Source organism: Styela clava, chromosome 9, assembly GCF_964204865.1.
Source record: "Styela clava chromosome 9, kaStyClav1.hap1.2, whole genome shotgun sequence".
In the NCBI taxonomy this organism is placed as follows: Eukaryota; Metazoa; Chordata; class Ascidiacea; order Stolidobranchia; family Styelidae; genus Styela; species Styela clava.
The window spans coordinates 6,392,746-6,408,284 of NC_135258.1; the positions used below are offsets into that span (position 1 = coordinate 6,392,746).

Here is a 15,539-nt window from a genome sequence, read left to right on the forward strand (position 1 = left end):
CATATTTACATGACTTACGATTTCTATGTATAGTTTTGTTCTGACATTCTAATGAAACAATACTTCAATAAAACTGGCATTTGGCTATGAACATGTTGTTACAAAAATGGCATAGTTTCATTATCTTAATTTCATATTTTCTTAGAAACGAAGAATCTGTGAGTTTATTTATTTATATACAGACAATAGTATTCAATTTATAGATTGATTTTAGGAAAATTGGCAAAACCTGATTTGAGACAACACTCATTTTCAACAGTAAAGCGTGGTCGTGTATGCATACATATAACAATTTTGTAAACATGCTAGCAAGAAAACATGAAGTGGCCACAGAGCTCCCAAATCTCATGCTGGGCGGGATATCATAGTAGGCGTTTTCGGTGCAATAATTTCAGAACAAATTTATAGGAGTTGACCACTAAAAATATTACTGTAAAGCTAGTTTTAGTAAGACCCTCATTTAAGACTTCATTGGTCTGTGAGATATTTGTTCCGTATTAGCCCTGGTTTCAGGTATTTCAACGAAATACCGCTTTCTAGGTCATCGTCATTTTGGAGATCGCAGCTAACGAATGAGATAAGGTTTTACAAATGTCAATGTAAAAAAACAGCAAAAGAAAAAAGACCTTGGCAGAACAATGTTGTTTATATCGTTAAGAGACGTTTATCCCTCGGACTACAATGACACTCAAAAATGTTTGCTTCGTAGAAGCGGGTAAATGCATATACACCAAAACTAACTACAAGTGAAACAGTGTTGAAATTTAGAATATTGAGCTTGCGCCTGTAACATGAAAATTATTTGCGACTGGAAATTGCCGTTGGGGCAAACATTTTTTGTGAAAATGTACGTGGGTTCAAATGTACGCGGGTTCAAATGTACGCGAGTTCAAATATAATATACGTTGGTTCAAATATACGCGGGTTCAAATGTCCGTGGGTTCAAATGTACGCGGGTTCAAATATACGTGGGTTCAAATATACGTGGGTTCAAATGTCCGTGGGTTCAAATGTACGCGGGTTCAAATATACGTGGGTTCAAATGTCTGTGGGTGGAAATATACATGGGTTCAAATGTCCGCGGGTGCAAATGTTCGTGGGTTCAAATGTCCGCGGGTGCAAATGTACATGGGTTCAAATGTACGCGGGTGCAAACGTACACGGGTTCAAATGTCCGCGGGTGCAAATGTACATGGGTTCAAATGTACGCGGGTGCAAACGTACACGGGTTCGAATGTCCGCGGGTTCAATCTATATGCGGGTGCTAAAATCCATGGGTGGAAATGTATGGGTTCAAATGTCCGTAGGTGCAAATGTCCATAGGTGCAATAGTATACAGGTGCAATTGTTCTGGGTTCAAATTACGGGTTCAGATGTACGGGTTCAAATGTACGCGGGTTCAAAGATAATGGAACCGTTATTTGTAGCTTATTGTTAGGTAGGTATTTTTGAGGTAGGGCGCGAGACAAATTCTAAAAAAGGGGGCGCAGTTTAAAAAGTTTGAGAATCATTGCAATAAATAATATTGGCTGTAATGAGCGCATATACATAATATAGAAAATACTGTATAAATAACTAGAACAACGTCTCCGCCCAGGGGAGGGTTATTCGCTGTAGTATTAAGCTACCAACAATTTTAAGATTTTTACTGTCACTATAAACACACAATAAACTACTATAACTGCACAAAAGCGGAGGTGTGTCTTACGCATCCCACTAGCAATGAATTCTTTATTAAAAATTGAACAAATAAAGTAGTGTAATTCATAGGGACGGAGGAATTGGAAGTTTCAAAATCGAAAATGGGAGGAATTCAACAAAAAGGTTGGGAAATGCTGAACTAGAACAAACTTGTACATTCTAGTATAACCTAGTTATAATATCCATCATGTCAGAAATGGTTGTATAAATGCAAAACATAGAATATCTTATAAAATTAGCTAAAAACAATGATTCTCTCTCGTATAGTTGAAAGGAAACCAAAATGTCGGCAATTGTTCTCATATGGGAATGTATTCGTCCGTCTTTAAAAACTATTGAAATAAATACGCGGGTGCAAATATAAAAATTATTGAAGATTTAATAAATAAATCGAAATACTGAATGAGTTTTTTGATATAATAAACTATAATTATTTGAAAGGACTCCAAGCAGGATATTGTGCCATTTGATAAGACATTTCCTGAATTGGCGGCCATTGTGGTCAATAGAAATCGATTCATTAAATCATACATGCATCATTATTAAAGTATTGTAATACTACAGATTTATTTACTATTTTCCACTATTGAATTCTTTGTTAATGAGCAGGATACTGAATATGCAGGTAGAAGATGTAAAGCCATGCTTTGGAGGCAGGACAACACAACACGCCGAAGAGCAACGACCTGTTTTAAAGAAACAAGGTATTTATTTATATTCATTCATCTGGCCAAAAGCTATGATTATTGGGATTAAAACCCAAGTTATATAATTTGTTGCGAATTTCGGGTCGGGCTCGGGCTTCAGATCTTAGCTCTAACTGTAGCCATTATTTTGCTGGATTCTTTTACTTCGCAATGTTTTACTGAGTTTTAAGTAACATGATTACGGATATAGGTTTATGATATATGATTTTTTGTTATCTTGTTCCGCACATTTATCAGAGCGCTTTCTATTCGATATAATCTACCTTTGTAATATAGTTGGCCTGGGACACAAATCAAAAATATTACGACATTAACATTGCTAGCTCCTACAGCAAATATTTAGTCCCGCACCAACATTTTACCAAAGAAAGTTCGTTATATCGTACAAATATCAACGTGTCTCATTTTGCATTGATGGATTCCTGATCATTAAGCCTTAAGAGTTATTATTATTCTCTTTATCATTAAGATTGATGACCGCCTGACCGTAACACTCCCTCATGTCTATACCAAACTAATTTATTATTTTTTATTATTACGATGACTGTTATTTTATTTCGGTTGATGAAGAAAAATAAAATCTCTGGCTCTCACTCTCTATTTATATACGTTTCAGAATAAACAAAATCTTCAAAGAAAATGCGTATGAAAGTTGCAGCTATTCTCTGTTTCGCATTTTTTTTCCTGCTGGTGGAGGAGACTCATGGTTGGGGGATCAGAAGACTTTTTGTAACACCAGGAAGGATATTTAAGCAGTCTGCGAACTCCTACAAATACGTTAGAAATCGGTAAGTTTATTCTCACCGCTTCAATATACTCAATTTATCAAAACTGAACAGTTTTTTTGAACTTTGCGACTAATTTTTGATATTACAGTTTAATTTTTAAATTGTGTTAATCTTGTATAAAGTTTCTAGGATAAGATAGGTAGGTAACGTGTTGCATACTCCGCCGTGGTACCACAAATGCCAACGCAGAAGACAAATACACAACACAAAAGTGTAAATACACTGGTATTTACTTTTCTATGTAGCAAGCGACGTTCAAATTATATTCAAGCTCAAGTTATTTTCATTAATAATTTAAATGGAAAATTAGATGGATGAGTACTACAGTCTGATTTTCAGCATGCACAAGCGGGCCCTATGAAATACTTTGATGGGCCGGATCAAGACCTCGGGCCATAATTTTTCCATCCGATTTAAGCGATCAAAAGAACAAAATTACTTGAATGTTTTGTCTCCTTTAAACCATAGGGGGGGGGGGGTAACATACGGCCCGCGACGAGATTTTGACCGACCCGCTGACTGTACATCAGTACATTATGTTATTACATTATTACACTTTTAGTACATTATGATAAATTCATTATGTGTTGTTTGGTCTCCATTTTTTGTAAAATTTAAACTTTACTTTAAACACGATTCATAATTTTCTTTCTTGCATTAGCTAACAAATATGTGATTAAGATAATGAATACTATTCATGTTATAATCCGGCCCACCGAGAACTTCATTTTCCCACAACCGCCCGCCTACTAGAGAAGTTGCCCACCCCTTCTTTAAACCGATGAACCCTTCATATAGTTTTTATTTCTTTGAATACTTACGACACTTTACTTTTATAGCCCAGGCAAGTATTATCGCAGAGGTTTATGGGACAACAAAGTAGAAATCAGTAAGCTGAGAGAGCTCAAAGAGAAGGTAATCTACTATAATTTGATTAAGATAAAGCTAGCGTTTTAAGACTTTGGCATCGCAGGTTATACATCGCTGGTTCAAATCCCATGCCCATCACCGTAACCAGAGTGAAATAAATTGGGTATTCATTGCCGAAGCAGAAAGATCGCCATATTTTGAAGAAAGTTCTCAGATATCATTGACTACTTGTATAGAGCCTAGTTTGTAGCGAAATCCGAGAAAAAGTGTCCTTAAAAATCATAACAAAAATTCAAGTTTTCTTTTCTGAGGCGCGGTGGCGTTGCGACGTGTGCTAAGCGTTAGAATTACGCTCGCCACCGTACCTCTTATTACCATACGTCGTCGTAAGGTGGGTCGCGTAACCGGCGGTTGGTTGCGGCTTTCCTCCATCATTAAGTCCATGCTGAAAACAAATAGCTGGCTAACTAATCTCAACTAATCTGGTACGCCAAACATTTAAGCCTTCTGATTGACTTTTCTCTCACGCTGGATATATAAATGCGTAAACCCTATTCTATTTGCATCGCCATTGTCGTATAAATTCTTCGCTTTACCACGAATGCCTGTGACGAAATATTATTGAAACAATCCTTCATGACTTGAACTTTTCGATATTAACTGATAAAGCAGAGTGTCGCCTAGTTAGTAGTCAATATTTAAATACTTAACTAGTGATTCGTCTCAGATACAAGTACTTGATAGCTGGGGAAGTCCTAACTCTTGCAGAAATCATCCCATGACGGCAAGTAGTACAGCAATCCTGTTGCACATATAATTATTAACGTTAAAAATTCGCGTAGAATAATCAAATGGCGATAGAAACCGCGTCCCCACCGTCCAGCACAACACGAGAATTGTGGAACCTGGTTCGTCTGTAGCTTTCAAATTTCAGCACAACATTATTTTTGTTCAGGACGAAGAAGCCTATAAGAACGCAATGTTTAAGATTGCTAATGAAACTGCGGAAAAATCGGGAGATGGTAAAGCTCAGATTATGACGGAAATGTTGGATGAACTTGTCAGCATGCCAGACGGTAAGTTTGTATTCGATATAATTGTTATGAATGAGAAGAATTGATGTGTAAGATGTTAAAATGTCTGAAAATAGACCAGAACTCTCTGATTCGGTATTTAGTCAAGTCACTATATTTTACACGTTGTAAGTTCAAAGGTTTGATCATACTCCTATTTCTATCTGGACGCTTAATTAACCTAGAATGTTGCAACTTGCAAATATCACTGAATCGCGTGAAGAAACTTTAAATTATTTGAATAGCATTTGCAGGTTAGCCATTTTTTTTAAAGTTTGAAATATGGCGCCATTTTCTCATTATGAAGTCATTTCCCCACATTTTTCAAGATTAAATCAAAAGATGATATATATTACTAATACATCGTAGTGTTACTAACCTTCAATCGTCTGATCCCCAAGATCATTTTACATGGGTCACTTTCAAATGTTTTTTTTTTATCAACTATCAGGTCCTAGACATTCAGTCACGACTTTTTACAAGCGTATGCTAGGGTCTATCTGGCTATATAACTTTAACAAGATTCTGTCAAAAATATCCGATTCAATTTCTCTCTGTTATAACATACAGTATGAACGCCTTTTTTCTCTATTTTAGAGGAATTCAACCAATTCATGACTGAACAAGAACTTGAACAAATTGCAGACTCTGACGAGCTGCTGTTAAGAATCAGTGAAAAGGAGTTTCCTGACGGACAGACCGACGAACCGACACCCAGTTATTAATTTTATGCTTCCGTTTTTTTTATTGTTTCACAAACATATTGCAGAATAAAAAAATAATAATAGAAGAAGCGCCACCATAAATTACAATTTTATTTTATCTTTTCCTACCACAGTATTAGTCAAGACAGTGGTTTCTAAAGTTAATTTACCGGGGTCAAAATTAGATGCGGGACAATATTTGCGGGCCGGGACAGAGGAGCGCCGGCAAAGGGCAGATGGTACGCATTTTCAAGATACGGGTATAATTGAAATAATTCGAATATACACGTGCCTAAACTGTGGTAATTACGTGACAATCGGGGATACCTAGATCGATAAAAGGTGAAAAAATAAAGAGTTAAACTTTAAGTTCAGCGGGCCATATTATCTCTTTACGTGAGCCGTAATTGGCCCGCGGGTCGCGGTTTTGAAACCACCGACCTGAACATAACGTCGTTCTAGGGACAGCTTGGAAGCGTGCTTAATAGGTGTTGGTTGAAATTTCTTAAGTAACGAGTCAAATCTCGAACCCCAATACATTTACCAAACTTTAAGTTACTAAGTCGAGTTACCATTGTTCCAAGTCAAACCGTTGCTAACTCAATCTTTCGAGTTCTGAAGCAAGTATAAAATGCGAGGTTGCTGCCCTGGAATTCCGTGCCTGCCGAGACTGGGCTCTCATAAAAGTCCGCCACAAAGTCGTTGATAAAAATGTGTAAAATCCCTGTTCTGTTTGTATATTATAATGTTCAGTCAAAAGCGACGTAATGACGATGAAATGGAATATACGAATCAAAATAAAACGATAAATAACTCAACCTCAAGTAAGATTAAAGCTTCAGAAATCGGAAGAATCTTGCGATTGAGATATGTGCCATGCGGCCCGCTGGTCAGGGTTTGGACCACCCTGAATTACATGTTGGTACACAATGTGTGCTTTTTCTGTCTAACTTCCAGCAGTTTTATTTTTCTTCCTAAATTTCATTTCGGTGAATTTCAGAGGTCGATTACTATTCTTCCACGAGTACCAAGAAGCACTGGTATAGTCATGTATTTCAATGCTGTTACAAATTCCGTTCAGATTCGATTTACCACAGTTGTTGTACCACCATGCTCCCCTGCGTTGTATTGCACATTTCCCCTCCAACCATTCGTCGTTATCAGAATATTTTGTTGTAAACTGCATGTTGTTAAGACTCTCAATACCGGCCATGGAATCTTTCTTAGTTCCAGAATAACCTCCAATTGATAATCGATATTTGTCGCTGGCGGATGAAATAGAGAAAGTCCTGTAACATGAAATAAATAGGATATACGCTGGTGTGCTTGGAAATGTTTTTGACTAATAAATTTATTTATAGGCTATCACCACCACTCCATGGTACAAATGTTAGTTTTTTCAAGTACGATCCTCAGCCGAGCCTTTTGCACCAAAGGTGTCTTATATTGATATCTGGCGATATGCGAGAAGCTTTCTATATTTTCGAATGATTGGAATCCTTTTTGTTTCGGCATTGCCTACGAATTTATTACACCTTGGGTGACGGCGTGGAATTGAACCCGAGTTGTGTATCTGCAATGCCAGCACAGTTAAGTCTATGCTGAACCCTTCTACAGCCGGAACGCCCATAGGTTTACTTTCCTATAGTTTTTAAATTTCGGTACTTATTGGGTCAATATCGCTCTTAGCTGTTTATCGACATAATGCCCTGATATGAGAGAAGCGATAAAACCTTCCAGCCGTGACGCAAAGTGCGAATCGTATAGATAGCCTGGATTTCAAAATCACCTGTCAGACGTCTAAAAAATGTGACTCAGCTCAGACAGGAAATACTCCTTTATAACGACTTATTATTGTTTTAACAAGTATTTTCAGTCATACTAACTATCCCTGACCATCCCTTGCGCTGTGTTGTTTTGATAAATATGATTTCGAATGCTCCATAGTTGGCAGAGGTATGGAGATTTTTTGTATGTAAAAAAAACGTAAAATTAATAGTAATTTTAACGCGTAAATGCGCGTATGAGATTGTTTACGCCGTTCTACGCGCATTTACGTCGAAAATATTTAATTTTTTTGCATTGGGGGTGGTCTGTGCAGTAATAATAAGAGCTGTGACGTCATCAGTATCGGTAATTTGACCTTAAACTTGACAATACTGTAAATACAATTGTGAATTTCAGAGTAATAATCATTTATGCTATAATAGTCGTTTTGGTATTGTTATTTTTTTCGAGGGGTGTGTTTTAAAGATATATTGCTGAATAGAACTCTAGCAGGCGCTTTTAAAAACCCATGGGTAAAGCTTTAGGGCTTAATGGTTGACATAAAAAAATAAGTTTAAAAATACCCATAAAATGGGCAGGGCTTGAGGCTTGTATTGGGTTCCGCTGGTAGGCACTCTCGTCTTGCTACTATATGACTTTACATATCATACTATATATATAATTATATTAATTGGACATGAAATAGACCTATAGATCGTTTTGGTATTATGTTGTTGTTGAACTTGATAACATTTTCCCTCTTGTTTTTCTTTATCAATTTCCTTGATTTTTCAGTAGTTATAGATTGTATTTTTATCTAGAAGGCTTTTCATTTTATTTAGGCCTGAATACTATATACATCCTATGAGATCTAATATTTTATTTAAACTTTCGCCATATTTTTATTTTTTATGAAAACACGGTTTTTAATCCACCAAGCTTGGCGACTGTTTTCGATTTGACGCGACGCTACGGAAAACTCGGAGATTAATTGATGTCGACAGGATAGGATATGATTTTCATATTCATCCAGTGGAAAGGAGAACCTCTAAGACAATTTAATTATACTGAGAATACACGGTCTCTCGTCCTATTCCCAAGGTTTAGCACGCTTCGCAACACCGCTTTATTTTGGACCTCTTGGACTTGTTACTTGCCTGCCTTCCTGCCTGTTTGCCTGTCTGTCTGTCTGTCTGACATTCAGAAATATAGAGATAATGATACAATTTTACTGAGGAAGGGAAGTCGCGAGTAACCAAAGCTGGTTATCGAGCAGCGACACCCAAGGTTTCTAATTTCTAATTATATTATAGTTTCATTACCTAAATATAGTTGAAGCCAATACAGGGCCAAGAAAATCACCCATAAATAATCCGACATAGTACATTTAAGACATCCTTTACCTTATAGTTTAGATAAACACACATGAAGGAAATTTACAGGCTGGTCCATGCGACATATTTTTCTTGCCCATCTTATCAAATAGCAGTTTATGCATGTCCCATCCCATGAGAATCCCATTTCCATGGACAAGCCTGGAAATGTCTCCTCATGGTTACAATTTATATCGAAGCTAAAAAGCGGGACCTAAACTTACACAACCAAAATTCTTTATCAGTTTCTCCGAATCCGTTCAAGTAATCTTCCCAGTTTCTTTCAAAGTCTACGAAGCCATCGAGTCTTCGCTGGAAAACCTTCAAAATACACAAACTATTGTGAAAACTAAATGAGTTCGATCTAGAGCAGTGGTTCTCAACCGGGGGCCGGTGGCCCCCCAAGGGGGCCACGAAGCAGTTCAAGGGGGGCCACGACACAAGGCTAATAATTTATTATAAAACGACTTCGTTTGCATTCTTTTCATTTAAAAGAAAATTCCCCGTTCACCTCAGTTTTATTACTTCAGTCACTAGGTGTATTCACTTTTTTTCACGTTATAACTGCAGAAGCCTAATATGTAAATTCCCAATCCCCAAATGGAACGACAGTTATGTTGGTTTTGACTTCATTGATGACATGGCTGCCGATGTATGCTAACAAGTTTGCTTTGAAATCAAGCAAAGAAGATTTCGATTTTCTGGGTATTCCTTTGCGATTCTTACCTACTACTTAGTAAGAAAGCTTCTTCATTGCTAGTTCAATTTACCACAACCTATCTGTGCGAATCTATTTTTTCTGATCTTGTTACCAACAAAGCAAAATCTAGTAACCGTCCTGATGTTGACAGTACAATCACCTGACTATATCAAAGGCGGTGCCTAATATAAGGAACCTAGTCAGACAGACCCAAGTGCAAGATTTCCAATGATCGTTCACTAATTTAAAAAGCATTGACTTTTTACCCATGGTATGTTTTTGCATTCTATAAAAGGTCGCAAATACATAATACAATCTAACACGTCAATTTTTTTAGAATGGCGAACAGGGGCGAGTGCAAAAAGCCTCCGGAAGGGGGCCACGAGCCGTAAAAGGTTGAGAACCATTGATCTAGAGTTTGCTGAGGGTCAAGGTTTCAGTAAACAATTCAATGTCAATGTAGAAGTTTTCGTATTTATTACTCAAAATACCTCAATGTAAAATACCTAGCGTGAAATATATTCGAAAGAATTAAATATGGGAAGATAGATTGCATAAGTCTTTACAACTGAAACTAAATATTGCAATAGCTGTATCAGATAGTAGATCAATTCATGAAACGGTCTTTAATAATATTTTTTAAATATAAATTGATTGAATCTGAGGATTCAGGCAAACAAACAAACGCGCTAAGGAAATCAAGATGTCGTCAACGGTTATCACATAATAATGCATTCAGTTCAGAGATGTACCGATACCACTTTTGTCGCCGATATCGATACCGATCCGATACCAGCTAAAAACGCCGATACCGATACGCCGATACTTCAAAAGAGCCGATATTACCGATATTCCGATACCGATACTATGTAATTATTATTTAATTAGGGGTGCTGTGTATGGCAGACGGGTTAAAACAATGGTCTTTGAGCGTTGTTCATAGTACACATTATTTCAGATCGAAAAAAAATATATATCACATAATATGAAATTAATGTTTGGTGTTTGCTCCAACTGATTGAGATACATTATACAGTAACGCTAGTAATCTCGGTGTTAAATTAGAACTCATAAGCCGGGACGTCCAATTTGAATTTAATGTTAATATCGCGACTTTCGAATATCGTTATTCGTGTTTAAAAGAATATCGAATATCACCCACACATTCTAGAGCCGCCGTCCTACGTTCAAATTAAAAGCATTTTACAAATATTTTATTTCGTGGCTAATCGTAATCGTCGACGCAATAAGTCAAAGACAACATGAAAGAATATCAATTAGCACCGACAAAAAGAAGGCCTATCTATAACCGTCGAGGATGTTTTTTTACTTTACTAGTTTATAATATTTTACAATTGCTATCATATATTTTGAGACAGTCTAGGGCAGGGATGTCCAACCTGCGGCCCGTGGGCCGCATTGCGGCCCACTTAATGTTTGGATGCGGCCCACTAACGAATCATTAAAAAAATTTTTTTTAGCAAATTTATGAAGTAATGAGCACGAGAGTCTTCAATTTAGTCAAAATATATTTATTGTAATTTAGTCAAAAAATACTTTATATTTAATAAATAAAATAATTGTAGCGACCAAATTGAAACTCCCGTATGTATTTTTTCTCGCGCTCTGGTGCGCCGCCACCAGCTACTCGCCATGCCGTTCGCAAGTCTTTGTTCTCGACAGTGTTGTTTTGGCTGTGGCGGTGTGCAGACTATATCTCTCAAAAGTGCTTAATCATTTAAATTTTCTTTATTGTTGAAATAAATGCATTTTCAGTAAACTACGGCTCAGTACACCTATTAATGGTTAATTTCTTTTTCAGAGAACTATAATCTTAAGTAATGAAAATTTTATATTTATATGGCCATGGAATCTATTACTAAAAAAAGGAAAATAGCAGAAGAAAAGAGGAAATTTAATATCCAATGGACGGAAAAATATTTTGTGACCGAGTTATTTGGCAATATAACATGTCTTATATGTAATGATAAGATTAGCGTATGCAAGGAATACAATGTCAGACGTCATTATGTTTCGAAACATGAGTCAGAATATCAGACATTTAATGAAGAAAGAAGAAAAACGAAAATTGAAGAATTGACAAAGGCAATTAGCTCACAACAAGCTAATCTTCAAAAACATATTGTTAAAAGTGGAACATGTACAAAAGTTAGTTACCTTATAGCTGAGAAATTAGCTAAGAAAGGAAAACCTCTTATTGATGGAGAATTAATAAAAGAATGCATTGTTATTGCTTTTAATGAGTACTGTCCAGACAAGGTGAATTTAGTAAAGGAAGCATGTCTATCACATCAGACAATTGGCAGAAGAATTGATGACTTGGGTGATAATATTGAAGGCATACTGAAGGACAAATTATCTGCATGCGTTCTTTACAGTTTAGCGTTGGATGAAAGTATTGACCAAAGTGATACTGCACAATTAGTTATTTTCATTAGAGGAATTGATGAAAATTTCAATATTATTGAAGAAATGTTGGACTTGTGTCACATAAAGGGCACAACAAGAGGCAAGGACATATATGAGATTGTTAATTTGTCATTAGATAAATTCAATATTGATAGGAAAAACATTTATTCAATTACAACTGATGGTGCTCCTGCCCTGACTGGTCAACACAATGGTTTTAGTAGTTTATTTAAAGAATCTGTTGATCATGAGATTCTCAGTTACCATTGCTTGATACATCAACAACAATTATGTGCTCAAAAGCTAAATATGAAACATTTGATGACTGATCTTGTCAAGGCTGTTAATTTCATCAGATCACGGGGTTTAAATCATCGCGAATTTAAAGCATTCTTGGACGAAGTTGGCAGTGAATATGAAGACGTAGTATATTTCTCAAAAGTTAGATGGCTCAGTAAAGCAGCAACCTTAAAAAGATTTCAGTTATTGTTGCCTGAAATAAAAGTGTTCTTGGAAAAAAAGAAGCAAAATGTGGATTTTTTAGAAAATGAAGAATGGTTGAATGATTTATCTTTCTTTGTAGACATCACCGAAGTATTAGCTGAACTTAATTTGCATTTACAAGGAAAGGACCAATTATGTTCCTCAATGTTTGAGCGAATAACTAGTTTCACAAAGAAATTGGAACTTTTTATAGCACAGCTAAAAGCTGGTAAAATTGTACACTTCCGTAGTCTATCTGAAAGAGAAAAAAAGTTTTCTGTAAACTATGAAAAATATACTAAATTATGTGAGGATTTGCTTGGAGAGTTTACGATTAGATTTTCTGACCTTAGAAAGATTGAAATTGAGTTAAAATTGTTTAGTGATCCATTTTCATTTGAATATGATAAAGCACCAGTGGAGTACCAACTTGAACTGGTTGAGCTGCAAAGTCGGGAAGGTTTAAAAACTTTTCACAGGGAGAACACACTTCCTTCATTTTATAAGAAATTGCATTCTCTCAAAAATGAATTCAATCAAATTCTAAATTTATCCAGAAAATTATTATGTATGTGGGGAAGTACATACTCTTGCGAGCAGTTTTTTTCAAGCATGAAAAACATTAAAACTGCAGAAAGAAACAGGTTGACTGATAGACATTTAGCAAACATTCTTAGAATTAAGAATGCATCCTTCGATGCAAATATTGAAAACATTATGGCTGGAAGACAAAGTCAAAAGTCTCATTGATTTAATATTGATTAATTAAATTTAATGTGTTTTTTTATGTATAGCTACATATAAACATTACAATATTTACAACGTTGTAATAATGTAAATAAACTGTATTCACGTGGTTTTGTTTTATATTGTAATTTTTCCATTAAATTGTATTAAGAAGTGGTTTTGCGGCCCAGTTAAATATTTAAGTTTGCAATGCGGCCCATTGAATTAAAAGGTTGGACATCCCTGGTCTAGGGCTAGGCGGTCATGTCAATATGTATATCTATAAAGTAATTGTGTAGTTAAATAAAATTAAAATTAATACCTGCGTAGAGGAATAATTTTTGTTATGTGCTGTGTTGATACATTTCTTCATTATTACTATGTAATATTAAAATGGCAATATAAAAATTTGACAACGAAAATAGCCAAATTAGTTGAGCTAGTTTGGCTGATAAATAGTTAAAAACACGTGAATCCGATTCTTTCGCGGGGGTGGGGACATGTATGGCTCATAGCTCACGATCACTCTGGTTAAAAAATAAATTGAGAAGTAGTATTCCAACTAATCTTTTAAAACATTCTGAGCCATAGCAAAAAAGGTAAATATATCGGAAATATCGGCCCCAATCTACCCGATACCGATACATGGCCGATACCGAAAAAATGGCTGATTCCGATACCCGATACCGATACATCTCTAATTCAGTCTCCGCCATATTTACTATTAAAACAGACACAGTTTGAAAATATGAAAATTATAATATAAATTAGAGATAACCATTGTTTGAGTGGAATTCCTGATTTAATACAATATGTTTTCAATTGAGAATACTTTAAGCATTCAATTATGGAGTGAATCTAATTTATTAATTGAAATGAAACCAGATGTCGGCAATTGTGTTCATGAGAATGCATTAAAATGACTCTATGAATTTAAATTGTGGTATTTTAAAAAGAAACGGGAATCGCCACCACTGTGCTGTTTTAAATTTTTTTTTTTTGCAAAGATTAGGATTCGATTTGAAATAATTGAGCGCGGACACTTTTAGTATTCAGGTATTAAATTGCACTCACAAGGGCGTATTGGCAACAATTTGAGAGTGATATACCTATTATAATGTTTAACTGAAAGGACTCAAAGAAGGCAATCGTGCCATTGGAGAAAAAAGCATCGTTTGAATCGGCACAATTGTTTTGTTTAAAAAAAAAAGATTTTTTATGTTCACAGTTTGGGATTTGATATGCAATAATTGAGTGCGTGCGGAAAAGTTTAGGATTCAGGTATTAAATTGCACTGCTTCACAATAGCGTACTAGCTGTCAATCATGGTAAACACATTGCACATATAATTTGTATAACACTTTGTGTTTAATTGAAGGGAAACCAAGATGTCGGCAATTGTCTCATATGTTAATGCATTCATTCGCCTTTATTCACTATTGAAATAGATACACAGATGAAAATATAAAAACTAATGAAGACTTAAAGAAAACGAAGTACAGAATAAGATTTTTGAAAAAATAAATTATAATCAATTAGAAGGGCTCTGAGAATGCTATTGTGCCATTTAATAAGATATTGCCTGAATTGGCGCCATTGTAGTCAATAGAATTAGAATCATACATACACCATTATTGTAGTATTGTAATGTAGATATCATATTCACTATTGTCCACTATTAATTTATTTGTAAATGCGCAGGACATTGAAAACGCAGATGAAAGATATAACGTCACGCTTTGGAGGGCAAGACAACACAACAAGCCGAAAGAGAAGAACAACGGTTGAAAGAAACGAGGTATTTATATTCATTCATTTCCCACGAGCTATGGTCATTGGGATTTTTATCGTTTATTCTGTGCTCCTCATTTTAACTGTAGCCATTGCGTTGTTGGATCATTTTACTTCGTTTTACTGGATATAAGCGTATACTGATTCGGCGGTTTTGAGCATCGTGCTAAAATTAGAACATTTTCTAAATGGGTAGCCTATCACTAATCCTTTCTCCGCACGGAAAACTTCATTTTGGTTCGGTAATTGAAAACAAAAGCGATTTTTTGATAACGACGGGGGAAAGAATTAATAATGAAGAACAAGAAAAACACAATATCGATCAGTAGGTTTCAGTTTTAGTGAAGCATTGCGGGCCGGATTCAGGGTTGCCATAGGCATCTGAAACAAATAGCTGGCTAACTAATCCCATACCCGACACGGACT

At 35.7% G+C, this 15,539-nt stretch overlaps 1 protein-coding gene and 2 long non-coding RNA genes across 3 annotated transcripts; all 3 read left to right on the forward strand.

Moving 5' to 3' along the window:
• The first annotated feature begins 2,281 nt into the window (after positions 1-2,281).
• On the forward strand, positions 2,282-4,111 carry LOC144427185 (uncharacterized). The gene is made up of 3 exons (XR_013477806.1): positions 2,282-2,405; positions 3,025-3,196; positions 4,036-4,111. It is a non-coding gene; the product is annotated as an uncharacterized LOC144427185 (long non-coding RNA).
• An 889-nt stretch (positions 4,112-5,000) lies between these two features.
• LOC144427170 (uncharacterized) lies at positions 5,001-5,938 on the forward strand. Its single transcript, XR_013477793.1, has 2 exons — positions 5,001-5,142; positions 5,737-5,938. It is a non-coding gene; the product is annotated as an uncharacterized LOC144427170 (long non-coding RNA).
• Positions 5,939-11,261: 5,323 nt separating this feature from the next.
• On the forward strand, positions 11,262-13,346 carry LOC120326859 (general transcription factor II-I repeat domain-containing protein 2A-like). Its single transcript, XM_078116142.1, has 2 exons — positions 11,262-11,409; positions 11,506-13,346. The coding sequence occupies exon 2, from the start codon at positions 11,544-11,546 to the stop codon at positions 13,344-13,346; it is 1,803 nt and encodes a 600-aa protein (XP_077972268.1). The 5' UTR covers positions 11,262-11,409; positions 11,506-11,543.
• Positions 13,347-15,539: the final 2,193 nt, after the last annotated feature.